Source organism: Xenopus laevis, chromosome 9_10S, assembly GCF_017654675.1.
Source record: "Xenopus laevis strain J_2021 chromosome 9_10S, Xenopus_laevis_v10.1, whole genome shotgun sequence".
NCBI classification, from domain to species: Eukaryota; Metazoa; Chordata; class Amphibia; order Anura; family Pipidae; genus Xenopus; species Xenopus laevis.
The window spans coordinates 3,332,744-3,351,698 of NC_054388.1; the positions used below are offsets into that span (position 1 = coordinate 3,332,744).

At 40.1% G+C, this 18,955-nt stretch overlaps 1 protein-coding gene and 2 long non-coding RNA genes across 3 annotated transcripts; 2 read left to right on the forward strand and 1 right to left on the reverse strand.

The window, feature by feature from the left end:
- Positions 1-3,789: 3,789 nt before the first annotated feature.
- Positions 3,790-9,110, reverse strand: gip.S (gastric inhibitory polypeptide S homeolog). The gene is given in 6 exon segments (NM_001097117.1): positions 3,790-3,914; positions 4,000-4,077; positions 5,603-5,740; positions 7,023-7,169; positions 8,617-8,715; positions 9,081-9,110. Coding segments are annotated over 5 exon segments (453 nt in total). The 5' UTR covers positions 8,697-8,715; positions 9,081-9,110; the 3' UTR covers positions 3,790-3,904.
- Positions 9,111-12,989: 3,879 nt separating this feature from the next.
- Positions 12,990-16,488, forward strand: LOC121398983. The gene is made up of 3 exons (XR_005964675.1): positions 12,990-13,283; positions 15,096-15,245; positions 16,164-16,488. It is a non-coding gene; the product is annotated as an uncharacterized LOC121398983 (long non-coding RNA).
- Positions 16,489-16,874: 386 nt separating this feature from the next.
- LOC121399191 lies at positions 16,875-18,484 on the forward strand. Its single transcript, XR_005964805.1, has 3 exons — positions 16,875-17,007; positions 17,934-17,999; positions 18,422-18,484. It is a non-coding gene; the product is annotated as an uncharacterized LOC121399191 (long non-coding RNA).
- The last annotated feature ends 471 nt before the right edge of the window (positions 18,485-18,955 follow it).

Here is an 18,955-nt window from a genome sequence, read left to right on the forward strand (position 1 = left end):
TCTGTGAGGTTGTGTCTGACAGGGGAATGTCCCTACTGGATAATGAAAAGTTATTTATTAGCTTTGTCAGACAAATGGGAGACTGTACTGAGTCACTGACCGATACAAACAACGGCCTCGAGGCCTGTCTAGTTTTTGTGTGTAAAAATGGCGTTTTTTCCCTCAGAAAGTTTCCATGTTTCTCATAAAGTTGAGTTTGGAACAAAGTCATTTTTCTTACTCAACTATTTTTGTTTATTTGTACTGAATGAGTTGCCTGTAGTGTTCCCTCACTCTTAGTTGCCCTTCCACCTTATGGGCAGGGGCTTCTGCTTCTGTGGAAACTGGGCCTGACATGGGGGATTGTTTGGGCCTGTGTGGAACTCAAATGCCGGGGCCTATTCTGATTCTCAGGCCTGTATTAATTGGAAAAGTGGCCAAAGTAGGAGTAATGCTTTATCAGCGGCCTCTGTGTAGGGCTGAGCCAATTATTTCGGTGTGTTTGGCCACTAAAATGAAGCCCATACACCTGCATGGCGTTGGCAAGAATTCCCCACGCCTCAAAAAAAATTTGACGCCAAAAGACTTTAATGCATTTTGGCGAATTTATGGCAAAGCGAAACGGGTCAAATTCACACATTCCTAGCCAGGGGCATTGCTGCTAATAATATTTATTTTATTATTATGCTGCTGTGAGGAGACTTCAGAAACTTGATTCAGGCAACAACAGCCCACGAGTTAGTGGCCCACAAGTAGGGTCGGTATTTTATAGGCCTCGTCGGTAAAAATGATGGTTGATCCCAATGTTATTAATAGGGAATAAAGATAAATATATAGGAAGGTCAGTGATGCCAATGTTATTAATAGGGAATAAAGATAAATATATAGGAAGGTCAGTGATCCCAATGTTATTAATAGGGAATAAAGATAAATATATAGGAAGGTCAGTGATCCCAATGTTATTAATAGGGAATAAAGATAAATATATAGGAAGGCCAGTGATCCCAATGTTATTAATAGGGAATAAAGATAAATATATAGGAAGGTCAGTGATCCCAATGTTATTAATAGGGAATAAAGATAAATATATAGGAAGGTCAGTGATCCCAATGTTATTAATAGGGAATAAAGATAAATATATAGGAAGGTCAGTGATCCCAATGTTATTAATAGGGAATAAAGATAAATATATAGGAAGGTCAGTGATCCCAATGTTATTAATAGGGAATAAAGATAAATATATAGGAAGGTCAGTGATCTCAATGTTATTAATAGGGAATAAAGATAAATATATAGGAAGGTCAGTGATCCCAATGTTATTAATAGGGAATAAAGATAAATATATAGGAAGGTCAGTGATCCCAATGTTATTAATAGGGAATAAAGATAAATATATAGGAAGGTCAGTGATCCCAATGTTATTAATAGGGAATAAAGATAAATATATAGGAAGGTCAGTGATCCCAATGTTATTAATAGGGAATAAAGATAAATATATAGGAAGGTCAGTGATCCCAATGTTATTAATAGGGAATAAAGATAAATATATAGGAAGGTCAGTGATCCCAATGTTATTAATAGGGAATAAAGATAAATATATAGGAAGGTCAGTGATCCCAATGTTATTAATAGGGAATAAATATAAATATATAGGAAGGCCAGGGAATTAATAGGGAATAAAGATAAATATATAGGAAGGCCAGTGATATGATCCCAATGTTATTAATAGGAATAAAAATATTTTATTTCTGTGAAATATTATTTCACAGAAAAGGTGGCAAGCCTAGTAGTAAGAAAGCCAAACCTGGTAGCTTTAAATCGGAATCAAGGCCCTGCTAGTGGGAGAGCACAATTGCAGTGTACGATGTGCCCCCCACACCCCACTCTGGCACTGGAAATGGTATGAGCCAAGTGTGAGGGGGAGGGCGACAAGGAGCACCGAAACACCCATGTGTGGGGTTGGCACCTTTTCCCGCCAAACATATCGGGCAGGGCCAAGGGAGGGTGGTGATGTCCACGCCTAAATCAGGGAAGGTGTTTCCACTGCTCCAGAGTCTAGTAATGCTGACCTTTGCACACTCCCCAACTGGCGCTTTACATGGCAATGTAGGTCTGGTACGTTTGCCTCTGCCCTTCCATAAAAACCCATATAAGCTTTATATTGTTCCCTTTGCTTTAAATAGACGTCTATTGCCTGCTTGTGATTTTTTCTATCAGCTTATATCTGGCATGATGTCTTACAAGGTACGAGGAGCATTACCATTCATATTGTATTGATCCTTGGCTAAAAAGCTCTGTTTTAGTCTATTATGGTCACAAAATCGGGGTCATGCCTCATGAGTTTTTTGAAAACTTCTGAAGCTTCTTTTGTGCCGCAGCTTCTGCACCCTGAGCCTTTGTAGGCCTCAATCTTAGACTTTTGATTACAAACCTTTTCTGGGTCTTCTACTATGTGATCAGTTTACTAAGGGTAAGGTCACACCTGGAGATTCGGGGAGATTTAGTCGCCTGGCGACTAATCGCCTCTTCTTTGGGGAGACTAATCTCCAAGAACTGCTTCCGCCTGCTAGAATGAAAAAACGCCTGTGGCATGGCACTCGCTGAGCTTCATTTTCCAAAGTCGCCCAAAGATGCCTCAGGAAGTTGCCTGTTTTTTTTTTTATTCTAGCAGGCGGAAGACAGGGGGAAACAGTTCGGGGAGAATAGTCTCCCCATAGAAGAGGCGATTAGTCGCCGGGCGACTCCGAATCTCCAGGTGTGACCTTACCCCAACAGAATTATTTGGAAATTGTTTTTTTTTTTTTAGAGCATTTGCCTAATTTCAATGACATGTTTAAAGGATTTAAGGGGTGGTTCACGTTTAAAGTAACTTTTATTATGTTATAGAACGACCAATTCTAAGCAACTTTTCAATTGGTTTTCATTATTTTTATAGTTATTTGCCTTTTTCTTCTCTTTGTAGCTTTCAAATGGGCGTTGCTGACTCCCTAATAAAAAAAAACAAATGCTCTGTAAGGCTACAACTGTATTGTTCTTGTTACTTTTTATTACTGATCCTAGGCCTCTCCTTTTCATATTCCAGTCTCTTATTCAAATCAGTGCATGGTTGCTAGGGGAATTCGGGCCCTAGTTACCAGACTGCTTAAAATGCTAATTGAAGAGCTGCTGAATAAAAAGCTTAATAACTCAAAAACCTTCAATAATAAAAAAATCAAATAAATTGCAAATGATCTCAGTATATCACTCTACATCATACTAAAAGTTATCTCAAAGGTGAACAACCCCTTTAAATGTAATGTCCGATCACACCCTTTTTCTGTATGAGAGTGTTTGGAATTTTGAGCACATCCTCCCCCTTTGTTGCTCTTATTTTTACAGTTTCAATGCCAGCTCCTTGTGCACGTTAATCTCATCTGCTCTGTAGTGATTACAGCAAATACTATGGGCAAATTCTAAATGAATCAAATAGAAATGTTGGAAAGCTCAAAATGGGAATCATTTGCCATTGGGGTTTCTAAACTCTGGCTGTGGCCCATTGGGGAGTCTTGGAGCAGGGGCAACGATCTCCTGTTCTCCTAGATGTTGTCTCTAGCAATGATTGGAACATAATTGTGACTTTTTTATGAGCTAACAAAGGAAAACGGCTTGAACTGAAAAGGTCCAACAACCACCGGCTTCAAGGAATTGGTAGTTCTCTTACAGTTGGATTGCTGAAACGTCCCCATTGATGTAGCAGGACATTATCAATTTCTACAGCTCGGAACTAGAGAAGTATCTACAATATGCACACAAACAGCAACACGAGGTGAGTTCTGAAATGTATTTTATTTGTTTCATTGGGAATCAGTAATGAAAATAGATAACTACTGCTTCTGTGTATGTGCCCGTGGATTCTCCATCTATACCCACCGAGGTCCAGAGACGATTAAGAAAACCTGCGATGACAAGAGGATCAGTTCATTGGACACAATATAGCAGCAGTTGGGGCTGAATGTTTTTGGGGATCATAATGATACGCACCTCTGTTTGCATAGATCCGTTAACATCAGTAAATCCACTAATTGCTGGTTCAACATCATCTTGGCTTCATTGTAGACGCTGCATGTTGACGAGAAGAAGACTTAGAAAGGAATCGTGCATGGATTTAGAGGTAATTCGATATTATTTTACCATTTGTTGCAGACACGGGGGTCCTCCATGTTTTTGCTTTGCTCCTGTTTCTCAGAGTGACGTGGAGGAAGAGCAGAGGCTTCACCTGCTTCATTCATATCTTGCCCTATAGAACTGGTTGACCTATCACATTGCTGTACTTTAGTTACTGATGTATAGTTACCCATTTGTTTGGGGTGTGTACTCTAGCTACCGATTTGCTCTATCCAGATTTCGATTTGAGATTTGCCCAAGTCACGGGCAAATGGGAGTCACACAAATATTGTGTGGAGGGTATAATAACTGTGTCCTGTGAATCATTGCAGGTATAGTAGATACCGACATAGTGTGGTTACTGCAGATGTGACATTTAGCTGATATGCAGAATCTCTTTCGGGGGGGTTCTTTTTGCTCTAGTCCCATTAATTGGTCCCCAGGCACTTATAGTGGGTCCCATGATCTCCTTTAATGAGTGGTTTCTTTCTGTAGTACAGATATGGGACCTGTTATCCAGAATGCTTGTAAGCTGGGACTTTCCAGATAACAGATCTTTCTGTAATTTGGATCTTCATACCTTAAGTCTACTAGAAAATCATGTACAATTTAAATAAAACCCAATCGGCTGGTTTTGCTTCCAATAAGGATTAATTATATCTTAGTTGGGATCAAGTACAAGCTACTGTTTTATTATTACACAGAAAAAAAATGGTTAAAATAGTGTCTATGGGAGACGGCCTTTCTGTAAATCGAAGCTTTCTGGATAATGGGTTTCCGGATCCCATCCCTGTAGATAATAGCAGGTGCTCGGTCAGTTCTACACTGGGGGTTATTTATCAAGGTCCGAATTTTCTAAGTATGTCTAACTTAGGGTAGGACTACATGGAGGTTTTCGGAGCGATCCGACATAAGGTAAGTGAATGTATTGTCGCATCGTTGATCTGACGAGACTGTCAGATGCAGACGCAGCATCTCACAGTCGTGTCGCATTGGATCAACGCTGCAACACCATGCGACAATGCATTCACTTACCTTATTATTGTTGCATGCGTTTTGTCCGATCACGCCGAAAACGTCCATGTAGTCCTACCCTTAAAAATCCGATCTGCCTGCCCGAATGGACCTTATTTATGAAGAAAAAAAAGCCTGAAAAAATAGGGTTGGGAAAACTTCAGAGCTTTCCCCGAAAACTCTGAATTGTTTGGCGTTTTCCTCAACAACTAAGATTTTTCTGAGTTTTTTGCTCCGAATCCCCGAAATCATCGGATACCGGTACAGACATCAGCACAGACACTGGGACCTTCCCCATTGACTTATGCAGGACCTCGAGAGCTTTGAGATGAGGCTTTAATAAATTTTTTTAGTCCGAAAACTACGAATGATTCGAATATTCGGAGCATAATCAATAACCCCCTGAGTCTCTGGCTTCATTTGGGACTACGGAAATAAGAATGGTTAAGAAACCCTGATTGGTCACCTTTCTCTGTGCTTGTTCCTCATCAGCCCAGTGAAGTAGTTTACGTTCCTCTCAAATCCTTCCTGAGCTTCTTTTTCTTTCATATCCCCATCCGGAAGCTGAAAATCTGCCTCTCGTTTGGTGGCTTCAGACGTATTACTGCGTCATACAAATAAAAGGGCAGATTTATGACTGGGAGGGACTGGAAAAAAGGAGCACATTCATCCTCTCTCCTACCAACATCAGTGGTACCGGAGCACAATCATTCTCTTGTTGACTATTATGTTTTTACTCGTCTGCTTTTTGGTGCCTTTGGAGCAGGCCCGACTGTGTTTTGTCTAAAGCAACAAGTACTCTCAGTATAGTACACTTCTTTATTAAAGGCGTGGTTTACCTTTAAGGTAACTTTTAGTATGTTATAGAATGGTCAATTCGAAGCAACTTTTCTATTGGTTTTTATTTGCCTTTTTCTTGTGACTCTTTGCGACCATGCATTGATTTAAATAAGAGACTGGAATATGAATGGGAGAGGCCTGAATAGAAAGAGGAGGGATAAATAGTAGAAAAAAACAATACATTTGTCGCCTTGCAGAGCTTTAGATTGGGTCAGTGACCCCCATTTGATTGGTGTAAAGAGTCAAAAGGCAAATACATAGTAACATAGTAAGTTAGGTTGAAAAAAATATCCAGGATTTGGTTCGGGATTCGGCCGAATCCTTGAGCCTGGCCTGTGCCTAATTTGCATATGCATCTTTCACCAAGTTTTCAGGGATTCGGCCGAATCCTTGTGTCTAGCTGAACCAAATCCTAATTTGCATATGTAAATTAGGGGCGGGTAGGGAAAGCACATGAGTTATCGGCACAAAAGAAGAATTTTTTCCACTTTTTCCCTTTCCTGCACCTAATTTGAATATGCAAATTAGGATTCGGTTCGGTATTCAGCCGAATCTTTCACCAAGTTTTAGGGGATTCAAAATAGTGGATTCGGTGCATCCCTAAAAAAGACACACATCCATCAGGTTCAAGCTTAAGTCTATATATAACCTGCCTAACTGCCAGTTGATTCAGAAGAAGGTGAAAGACCCCACCTGAAGCCTCTTCAATTTCTAAATTCCTTCCTGACTCCAAAATGGCAATGGGACCAGTCCCTGGATCATCTTGTACTATGAGCTCTCTCCCATATCCCTGTATTCCCTCACTTGCTAAACACCATCCAACCCCTTCTTATACCTATCTAAATAATTCAGAAACGATTAAAAGGTAAGCCCAATTGAAAGTTGGCCATTCTGTAACAGAATACAGGTTAAGTTAAAGGTGAACTAACCCCTTTAAAAGCAGATCCTCACATCAGCTTTGAGTATATTGATATATTGCATAGAATACAATGTGCTTCTTTCTTCATGTTACATATATACCGTATATTGATAGATATGAATCTTACTCGCTTTTCTTCTCTCTTCTGGCAAGTAACCAGTCGACAAAGTTCTTCTTGAGCATATTATCCACGGATCTGCTGTAATCGCTGGCGAGGATGGCCTCCGAGTATCTCCTCTGTAACGGCTGCGGCCTCTCGTTATCTACAGTCGCTCTGCCAAAAAAAAAGAAAGAGAGAAATTGGGGGGGATCAGCTCAGAGCCGCGGAGTTCTCGTCTTGCGCGGTGATGATGGTGTGTTTAAGTTTTGCTTTTTCTAGAGCTGCAGCCGTTTGTAGTGTTATCATTTGTTTTATGGTCTATTACTGTAATTAACCACATTTTTACTGAGCGTTGGCATATTCTCTTGCTTGAGGCATTGCCAGTCAATCTTCTTTTCAAAGCAATGCTTCCCCTTTTAAGGAGGAACACAGACTAACTGGGTGGCAGTTTCAAACTGTCATCCATATTGTCTTATTGTATGAACTCCTATGAAAGGAAGCGGAGTTACATATTCCTATGGCAGGCCCAGGATCCCTGGGTAAGAACAGGCAAAGCAGATATCACTTATTTACATATGTAGAGATATTATGAGAGGAGAAGAGGTCTCTAGATGAAGAACAGGCACTGGAGGATTCATGTGAATTCATTAAAGGCACGGTTCACCTTTAAAGGATCAGTAACATCAAACAATTTAAAAAAAAAACAAAAAAACAACTTGTTTGTATACTACGGAAAAAAAAACCCACCAACACATATTAAACTTTAAAATCACAAAGTCTTTATTTAGAAATAACTTACCGAATCTCCGCTTGGGCTCCTCTTCAGAAAAGGCGATTGGGTGATCCATCGTGCGGCGCTCGATTTCTTCTCCCTGGATATCTCCTATAAGGAAGGCAGGGAGGAGAAATCAAGCGCCACACGATGGATCGTCCAATCGCCTTTTCTGAAGAGGAGCGCAAGCGGAGATTCAGTAAGTTATATCTAAATAAAAACTTTGCGATTTTAAAGTTTAATATGAGTTGGTGTTTTTTTTTGTAGTATACAAATACATTTTTTTTTTAAAAAATTTGATGTTACTGGTCCTTTAAGTTAACTTTTAGTATGTTATAGAATGGCTACTTCTAAACAACTCTTTAACCGGCCTTCATTTATTCTTTTTTTTAGAATCTTTTAATCATTTGCCGCCTTCTCTCTCCGTCTTTCAAATTGGGGTCACTGACCCCATGTAAAAAACAAATGCTCTGTAAGTCCACACATTTGTTGTTATTGATACTTTGTATTCCTCACCTTTGTATTCAGGCCTCTCCTATACATATTCCAGCCTCTTATTTAAATCAATGCATGGTTGCTAGGGTTATTTGGACCCTAGCAACCATATTCCTGAAACTGCAAACTGGAGAGCTGCTTAACAAACTGAAAAACCACAAATAATAAAAAATGAAAACCAATTGTCTCAGAAAACTGGAAAACCATAAAAAATGAAAACCAATTGCAAATTGTCTCAGAAAACTGAAAAACCATAAAAAATGAAAACCAATTGCAAATTGTCTCAGAATATCCCTCTCTACATCATACTAACAGTTCATTTAAAGGGGAACAAACACTGGTGAGATCACTTACCTCATTTTATTTTCATCGGCTTGGGCAGTATTGAATGTTATAAATGTTAAAAGGAAAGCGGCATATTTCAGGGTCCTCATTTTCTTTTTTTTTCGAAAACTGCAAACGAAAAAATGTCATAGTTAAACTGTAACTTTTGAACCTTAGATGCAACGTCTGATACCCTAAACACCGGATATGGAGCCACCCTGATGACAGCGGATTCTTAGAAAAGGGGTGCCCGTACAAAGTTTTGGGGTTCCTACTTAAGGTACGTCATCAATATCTATTATGTCAGTGACATTGTGAGTGTGCCATTATACTGTCATTGATATATATATATAAATGGAATAAGAGGGGGCTCTCGTTCATGTCCCTATGCCTACGAACTGATCTATAGGTCCCTCCTAGTGTTCATGTAGCTGTCAATCAACTGGAGGTAATGCACAAAAACAGACTTAATGTTCCCAAAACCCATTACTTACTTCTAGCTGTGTCCAGAACCGGTTCAGATCCATTTCATAAACATGGAGCCTGGTTTTATATGCACAGCCGAGAGTTCCTATTGGCTCCCAGAAGCACGCCAGCTCTCCATGCTCCCTCGCTTCATTAGGCCCCATTGAGCTGATCTGGTGGAAAACACACATTGCTGTGTTCTAATTAACATCAATTTATTAATTGTAGGAACATGGAAAGGCTTGTGTTTATGGAGTGGACTTGCTGAACGTGGAGCCGGCTCCTGATAACAACCTATCTTGAAATGAAATGACCCGAGGGGGAAAAAAAAAGCCATTCCTAATCTTACCGGCACAATGATCAGTCAATCACACCAATTTTCCACTTCATTTGCCAGATTAGAGCTCAATTGTGCAGTTAAGTAACACTAGGAGACTGGTACGGCCACATCACTAGACTCCCGGGTCTTTTTTATGGTTTTGGAAACTATAACTTGTCTCCACAAATGCCAGAATCCTTGACAAGAACTCTCCTGCATGCCTCGTGGTGGGCATTCCCTAAACCACAAGTCTATAGACAGTTGCACTTGGGCCCCCCAAAATTTGTTTATCCTCCCCGCCTTAGAAACCACTGTTCTTAGGATTCAAGCACAGGGGCAGATTCGGGAAGATTTAGTCGCCTGGCGAATAATCGCCTCTTCTGCGGTGCGACAATCTCCCCAAACTGCCTTCCCCCTGCTACAATGAGAAAACGCCAGCGCCAATGCACTCGCGGCGCTTCGATTTCCGAAGTTGCCTCACGAGGACACTTCGGGCGACTTCGGAAAACGAAGCGCCGCGTTTTCTCATTATAGCAGGGGAACGCAGTTCGGGGAGATTGTCGCCCCGCAGAAGAGGCAATTAAATCTCCCCGAATCTGCCTGTGTGCTAGCTCCCTTAAAGAGATACTGACTCCAGAATTCAAACCTTTTTTAAACCTTTCAAATCTATCGTAATTTTGCTTTCCCAATGTTTTTACATTACCTTTTGGATCGCCCATGTTCCTATATAAGGGGCTGCCATATTTCTGCAGCAGCAGATTTGTAAAACAGTCAGGTTTAGGAACTTCAAGTAACAATTACTTACAAAAGAAGATATATTAGTGAAAACTATCAATATGACCTATAGGTAACTTTTAATGTACAGTAATATTATGAAGTCTTGTTTTAGTCACTTTAAGACATCAGGGTGCTTTTGTTGCCCTTTAACTTTGCCTTTATATAACTATATACCCCTGATCTGTATATGTATCTGTATATATGTGTGTGTGTATACTGTATATATATATATATATATATATATATATATACCCCTGTCCTGATCTGTATATGTATCTGTGTATATAAGAAATCCAAGAAGATCTGCACTCACAGGTCTTACTACTTAAATAAAAATGGTTTTATTGCAGAGCTTACAGCCTAACGTTTCGGCCTTGAAAAACATTTTTATTTCAATAGTAAGACCTTTGAGTGTGGATCTTCTTGGATTTCTTGTGGATACAATTATGGATACTGCACCCAGGCCAGGTCCGGACTGAGAATTTAAATAGGCCCTGGCATTTCAGGTACACAGGGTTACAATCAGCCCACATAGAAGCCCAAACAGCCCCCACCAGCCCACTAAATACTGACTTTCTATGGCACCTTATAGCAGCCCCTCTGGCATTTGCCAGAACCCACAGATTGTCAGTCCGGGCCTGACCCAGGCATATGAACTTTCTATTCGAGAGTGCTGGCTTTCCTTGGTATTATCTGTGTATATATGTATATATATTGAAAGCAGCTAGTAAGTTGCAGGTAAAACGTATTCGTCCCTTTTATAAAATGTATAATTAAACCATAGAATTCTTAATGAATCAGATGAAAATTGAGCATAGGACTGGCCAGATATGGGATGACTTTGACGTAGTTGTTCAGCTTAAATATATTGCAATATATGGACAAACAATCCCTGTTTTGTTTAAAGGGTAAGGCATTTTTCAGTAGCAGTAGCACAAAATGTCTCTGTCTTAAATATATTGATAATGGGTTGAGTGCAGAGGTGTCTTGTATTTGTCTATATGTATTTTGTGGTCACACCCTCATTGCACCCCCGCCTAATGTTTTTAAAAACTAGTGGTGAGCACAAGTTTCCCTTGTTTGTTATAGTTCTACAGGAGCAGTGACCAGCTCTATGTTGTAGCTCCCACCCTCTCCAACTATAGTCAGGTGATCCCACTGGTGTCTAATAAAAGGGCAGCCAAGTTTGGGAGTTTTACTTTGAAAGCAGCAAGTAAGTTGCAGGTAAAACGTATTCGTCCCTTTTATAAAATGTATAATTAAACCATAGAATTCTTAATGAATCAGATGAAAATTGAGCGTAGGACTGGCCAGATATGGGATGACTTTGACGTAGTTGTTCAGCTTAAATATATTGCAATATATGGACAAACAATCCCTGTTTTGTTTAAAGGGTAAGGCATTTTTCAGTAGCAGTAGCACAAAATGTCTCTGTCTTAAATATATTGATAATGGGTTGAGTGCAGAGGTATCTTGTATTTGTCTATATATATATATATATATATATATATATATATATAAATACAGTAGCGATCCTAGAGGGGTACGGGCCCTGGTGCGTGACGCGCAGCCGGGCCCAGCCCCCCTCCGTATGGCCGCATTTTTAGCGGCGAACGGACTGCCGGGGGGCCCTGAGGGGGTGCGGGCCCTGGCCCACTCGCACCCCCTGCTCCCCCGGTAGTTCCGCCACTGTGTGTGTGTATATATATATATATATATATATATATATATATATATATATAAACCCCTTCCCTGATCTGTATATGTATCTATCTATATATATATATATATATATCTATATATATATATATATATATATATATATATATATATATATATACCCCTGCCCTGATCTCTTTATATATATATATATATATATATATATATATATAAATAATTGTAAAGAGGACCAGCACTCCGTTTCCAAAACTCAATAATTTATTGTAATATATATACCACTTTCTTTTTATATCACTCCCCGTCTCCCAGCCTTTGCACATATAGGTTTATTTATCCCCCTTCATTTTGCAGGGAAATCTTTCACAGAAATCTCATATAATATTGGATTGTGTTTCATAACTTTTTCTAAACTTCTATCTTTTATAAACTTTCAGTGCAAGTGACGGATCCTCTTATGTTCTGGCAGGTTCACATTAATAAACCCTCCTGTTCTGTTCTTGAAGGATCAAAAAACGATAAATGTATTGAGCAAATATTATTTAAAGGGCACCAGGCCAATCAGTAAAAATATTATAGAGGCTTATCAATAAGATTTTCCTGTTGCTGCTCATGGAAATGCTCCGACGTGTGGCTGTAGCGAGTGCAGTGCTTTAATGAAAGGTTTTATTAGCTGTTTAATTGCACGCGTCTAACGAAGTGAGGTGCTTCCTGGCAGCTAATGCGGCCCTCTCATAAAGACCCATATCATTAGCCAACTAAATGCAGAAAGTGTCATAAAACAAGGTGCCTTCCACTAATGTGATTTGTTCCCGTGGTCGACAGTTTATTGAACAGCCTCTTTAGATAAAAAGTAATGTCTGGTAACTGCCGTCCAGAGGGACTGGGGCACTAGCCACAGGGGCCAGCCAGTCAGGGGCCAGGCTGCTGCACACTGGCTGGAAGTTTCTTTGCTCTAGATCAGGGGCCCCCAACCTGTTTTAACCAGGAGCCACATTCAGTGTAAAAAGAATTGGAGAGCAACACAAGCATGAAAAAAGTCCTTAGGGGTGACAAATAAGGACTGTGATTGGCTATTGGTAGCCCCTATATGGACTGGTAGCTACAGGAGACTCAGTTTAGCAGTACACCTGGATTTTATGCTCCAAAAATTGGAATTCAATAATAATCACCTGCTTTGAGGCCACTGGGAGCAACATCCAAGGAGCTGGGGAGCAACATGTTACTCATGAGCTACTGGTTGGGGATCACTGCTCTAGGTGATACTGTCAGCAGCCACTTTCACTCTTCTCCTTGTTTAAGTCTTTTATTTCAGGCACAGACTGGATCAGACAGCTTGCACTCGGCCCCTTTCAGTGACGATGCCCAGGGTCAGTAGGTGGGACAGCAAATACAAACATGGCCGCCGCAAATACTGCCAGGAAGGATTTTGTAAATGGAAAAGCTGATGCTTTGGCAGGTACTTCTTTAGAACTAACAATGAGACCACCTTCCTCACACAAAGGGCCAGTTCACCTTGAAAATATACTTTTAGTTTTGATTTAGAAGTGGCATTCTAAGAAAATTGCAAAATGTGGACATTTTTTGTCTGTAGTACAAATAACCAGGAATTGTATCTGGAACGTTTAGCTTAAAAAAAAAAGGATGTATCTAAATGATCTGTGACCATTTGTGTTGGCTAAAGTGGGTTATGGAGCAGTGGAACTGCCTCTCACTTGTTTGGGCCCTCCAGCCCCTCCTCCTCTAAATCTGCCCCAATATTGCCCTCCAGCTTCTCAGTACATTTCTATGAAAACCAATTGCAAATGGTCTCAGAATATCCCTCCCTACATCCTACTAACAGTTCATTTAAAGGTGAACAACCCCTTTAACTTTTTATTCCTCATCTTTCTATTCAGGCCTCTCCTATTCATATTCCAGTCTCTTATTTACATCAATGCATGGTTGCTAGGGGACTTTGGACCCTAGCAACTAGGGATGCACTGAATCCACTATTTTGGATTCGGACGAACCCCCGAATCCTTCACAAAAGATTTGGCCGAATACCGAACCGAATCCGAACCCTGTGGGAAGGAGAAAACATTTTTTAATTCCTTGTTTTGTGACAAAAAGTCACGCGATTTCTCTCCCCATCCCTAATTTGCATATGCAAGTTAGGAGTCGGATTTGGTTCAGCCAGCCAGAAGGATTCGGCCGAATCCGAATCCTGCTTAAAAAGGCCGAATGGCGAACCGAATCCTGGATTCGGTGCATCCCTAGTAGCAACTAGATGGCTGAAATTGCAAACTGGAGAGCTGCTGAATAAAAAGCTAAATAATAAAAATAAAGACCAATTGCAAATTGTCTCAGAATATCCCTCCCTACATCCTACTAACAGTTCATTTAAAGATGAACAACCCCTTTAAGTGCAACACATTGCCGGCAATTGTATCTGGCTCATCTTCTCTGTGTTTCATCATTTTTATTGGGTTTTCCTAAACATAAAAGAATTACGTTTTAACAGATCATATTAAGCACAATAAGATTACATAAATGCATAAGTCATGTAGCCTATATGACAAGAGTATATAACATTATATAAATATAAGCACCGGAACTACATTATAGCAGGATAATGAGCCAATAAACCCATAAAGTGAAATTAAATAACCAGAACAACAGAAAATCAAACCTCGCATGGTGGAATTACATGATCAAAAAGTTTTATGTTGACACACAGCCACTAAAGCTGCCCAAGAAAAAAAACAGTTAAACCTGTAACAGCTCCAAAATTTTAGATTTGTGCCGAGGGTCCACTTGATGGAAATAAAGAGACTAATTATCAGTAAACCTTAGTTTAAGATGTGGTTCTTCTGATTTCGTTTTTATGGCCTCTTGCCAGCATAGGGTTAATTGTGTTAAAATTGATTTATGGAGGGGTAAACTCTAAAATCTAGAACAGAAACAGGGCTTTTTTAGTAGCTGCCATAAAGCGGAAAATTAATTTTGAGATCATATTGGGGTTAGATTTGGTGCATCTTCCCCCCCCCCTTCCTTCCCAGAGTCAGGGGGAAATGCTACATTGGGGGGTAAACGTGACTATTGTATTTAAAATTGCACAGAGTTTGTCCTATGGGTCTGTACCTACAAAATGTTGTTTTTTCTGAATATACACTTGAATAAATGGCCTGTATTCACACAATGGCTGCAGCCACATTTCCGTGACCAAAACTGCACTTTTTTTTAAATGTGTCCTTTATTGAGCCCCGCTAATTATACATGTCCTGCCCAGGTTTAGCCTAATATCTAAGCACAGCAGCAGCGACAAGATGGTGCCAATGGGCTCAGAACAACGTGTTGACCTACAAATGTATTGGAGTTACAGTCCAGGGAGGTGCCGGCTCTTCTCTGAAGGTCCCACAGAGAGAAAGAGTTGTCGGCGGTGAGTATATTGTCCCATTTACCCCAGTGTCTGTAACTATCAGCTGCTCCACTGCTCTTTATATTCACATCCAGTCCCTCTAACCCCTCAATCCAGTTTCTCCCAAAATCAACTCCATATTGTGACATATAAACAGCTCTGGGTACAGAATAGCAAAATAAAATGAAGCTCAGAAGAGCGTGTGTTTCTTTATTGATACTATGGGGCAATTGGGCAAGAATTTATCCCTGTACCAACTGTAATACTGATACTGTGATCTCTTGTATGTGATGAGAACTCTACTTACTGGCCATTTGTTGCCTTCAATGGACATTTGAAACATCTGCGGCGGGGGGGGGGGGGGTGATCTAAAGACGCCTTTATCCACTTTAATTAAGTTAATATGTAACGTGTCTGTCCCCTGGCTATTCATTTATTCAGAATTCCCAGCCTCTGTATGTGAATGAATTCAGAATACAAAATGTATTTCATATACCAGTTTTCTACTCATCTGCCAACCCTGTGACATCAGGATGATCCAACCATCAGACCAGGAAGCAATGTTTGGATTATACTATCCCAGTGCTGGGTGACGCCATTAAACTCCCTGCTGAGCCACTGAGCCTTACCATAACTCCCATCACCCCCAACTGATACATTGGGACACTGTAGGCTGTGCCCTTGATCCTTCCAGGACACCCCCAGATATGCTTAACCCCCACCCATAAGGGATAAACCGCCTACTCCTTGTTGGCCTGCAAATATGGCTGCCACATACAATCAGGTTTTGCTTGGGAGACGTAGCTGGGGGCCCTGGAGGAGATACATGTCCCCAGTAACAAATCCTTTCTTAATCCCACCCTCTACCCACTTTAATATGTCATCCTCTGCATGCGGAACGGCTCATTGGCCCTTTACTATCATTTATTTCCTTATAAGGTAAAAGAATCAGAGAAAACTGGGAAGCTGATGTTGCTAGGAAACCGTTATGACAACAAACACTGGAAAATTGTTAGAGCCATTATGACATCACCAACTGGACAGCTGTTTTTGCTAGAGAACCATTATGACATCACCAACAGGAAAGCTTGTTGCTAGAGAACCATTATGACATCACAGTACTAATAATCTAGTATCTGACCAACAGTTAGTCCAATGGTTATTTAGTCGTGTTGGAGCCAGGAGAGGTAAGCACATCACTTTCTCTCTTCTCAATATTCTGAGCCAAACAGATATATGACACAAAAAACATTATTATATAACTGTAGAGAACTCGCTTTATTATGTTTGACATGGATGTACTATATACAAACTTGCAATAAACCTACATTTTGATCATTATGGCATTTGGTTTCCATTTTGCCTTTTTTTTTTAAAGTAAACTGAAAAATGCCACCAAATAACACAAAAAAAACTGATTTTCTTCAATATTTTGGGAAGGTGGCTATCAGTACGATATGCCCATGTGCCATAAATACCATTTATCCCATATTTTATTATTCAGTCAGTCACTAACAACACCGACTAAATATAAAATAAAAATGTTTTTAATTTTGAATAAAAATTGATCGGTAGCTGCCAAATACCAATACGAGCCTACAAATAACATCAGTAATATTACAGGAAAGTCATTTGCCTACTCAAAAAACTAATTGTACTTTTTCTCCTCTCCTTATTATTTCAACCAACAGTCTAGAGATTATAGAAAAGAATGGCTTCAAAACGACTAAAATCTTTATTTTGTGGTTGTTTTCCACGACTTCGACGAAAGAGAAAAAACAAGGTAAGGCGGTGCCAGTGCTTTGTTTATTGTGTTTGAATGTGAAATGTTGTGAGTGCACATAAGTTCTGCAGAATGTTCTTACCAACCCTCCCATAATTAAGCAGCACACGGACAAATGACTGATGTGAGGGCAGTTCACAATTTAATAAAATGATGAATGTTTTTGAAATCTTGAAGTAGGAAATAATACTGATATTCTATCATGCCTCATTGGCATTAAATATAACTAAAGATTTCGTCAGTTGACAGTTAGTGATCTCGCAGTGCAGACAATGCAATGCATCATGGGTAACAGTGGCCGCCATGAGATCACATCATTTGGGTACATGCTTGTGAAGTGTACTACTTAACCAAAAGTCATCATCCTCTGTGGCAAAGTATGAAAAATTGGGGGCACATGGGAAGTGTCAGAAAATTACCCAAAAAAATCACCACTGCTGCCTCCCATTCACTTTAATTGCTAAAACAGGACAATCCATTCTTGCCCTTACTTTTACAAATAATACAGGTATGGGACCTGTTGTCAAGAATGCTTGGGACCTGGAGCTTTCCAGATAACAGATCTTTCTGTAATTTGGATCTTCATAGCCTAACTCTACTAGAAAATCCTGGACACATTAAATAAACCCAATGGGCTGGTTTTGCTTCCAATAAGGATTAATTATATCTTAGTTGGGATCAATACAAGCTACTATTTTATTATTACAGTGAAAAAGGAAATTATTTTAAAAAATTTAGATTCTTTGGAGAAAATGGTAGAAAAACTGTTGCATGTTGTGACATGAGCGTAAGGGTTATGGTTTGCCAAATACTTCAGCTAATCCAAATCCTGCAGAATTGGTGCAATTTGTAGGATTTGGCTGATACTCAGTGTATCCCTAATAAATCCCATATTGGCTTTAATATTTGAAACTTTAATTTGTTAGATTTCCATTGAAGAACGCGTAATCGAAGAGCAGAAGAGCAATGCGGAGTCTGAGAAACATCTTCAGGTAAGCTGCTGACAATGAACTGGGGCATTACTTTTACCATCAGTTTGTATTGGCTCCTTAATCCTGATAGAAAGTTCTTGGATCTAGGAATCTAAGGGATCTTATCAGGGCTGCTCCTGCCATGAGGCAAAGTGAGACCCTTATTTCAAGGAGCAGCAAAAAAAGCCTACTCTTGAAACGTTAAGAGCTGATTTTCCGTGTTTTAACCCAGAAATTTGGCTCCGCTAGTGCAGAGAGTATTGTGCTCACTGGATTAGCGATGCTGCCCCCCTTTGAGCTGCTTTGGCGCTATTTTTAAGCAGCAGCAGCCCCAAAATTGCCCCTCGATCTTATATATGAATATTTTTATCAACCACACATGCCCCAGTGTATCCCTAATAAATCCCATATTGGCTTTAATATATGAAACTTTCCTTTGTTAGATTCCCATTGAAGAACCTGTCGTAGAACAGAAGAACAATGAGGAATCTGAGAAACAACTTCAGGTAAGCTGCTGAAGAAAACAATGAACAGGGGCAGGGCTGTCCAACTGGCGACCCGCGACCCCCCTTGTGTGGCCCCCACCTACCTGCTGTGTTTGCTTACCATGTGTAAAATTTAAATGGTATCACTACAGAGATTAACTGGCCCCTGCATTGTTTAAACCTCAAATTCAGACAAATCCCCTGTATTGTTCACACCTGGGACACCTCTAAAGCCCTGTACTGTTCACACCCGAGACCCAGACTGAAACTGCTCACATTGTTCACCTGTTTACACTTTATACAAAATGCTAATGGGGCACCAGCACTGTGTCACTGTCATCTTAGAGTGGTCCTGATAGGTTTCCCTGTCTCCTGTTCTGCCTTCCCTATGCTCCCTGTGTGTGCCATACTCTGCCCGTGTGTGCCCTGCTCTGCCTGTGTGTGACATACTCTGCCCGTGTGTGACATACTGTGCCTGTGTGTCAGCCATGC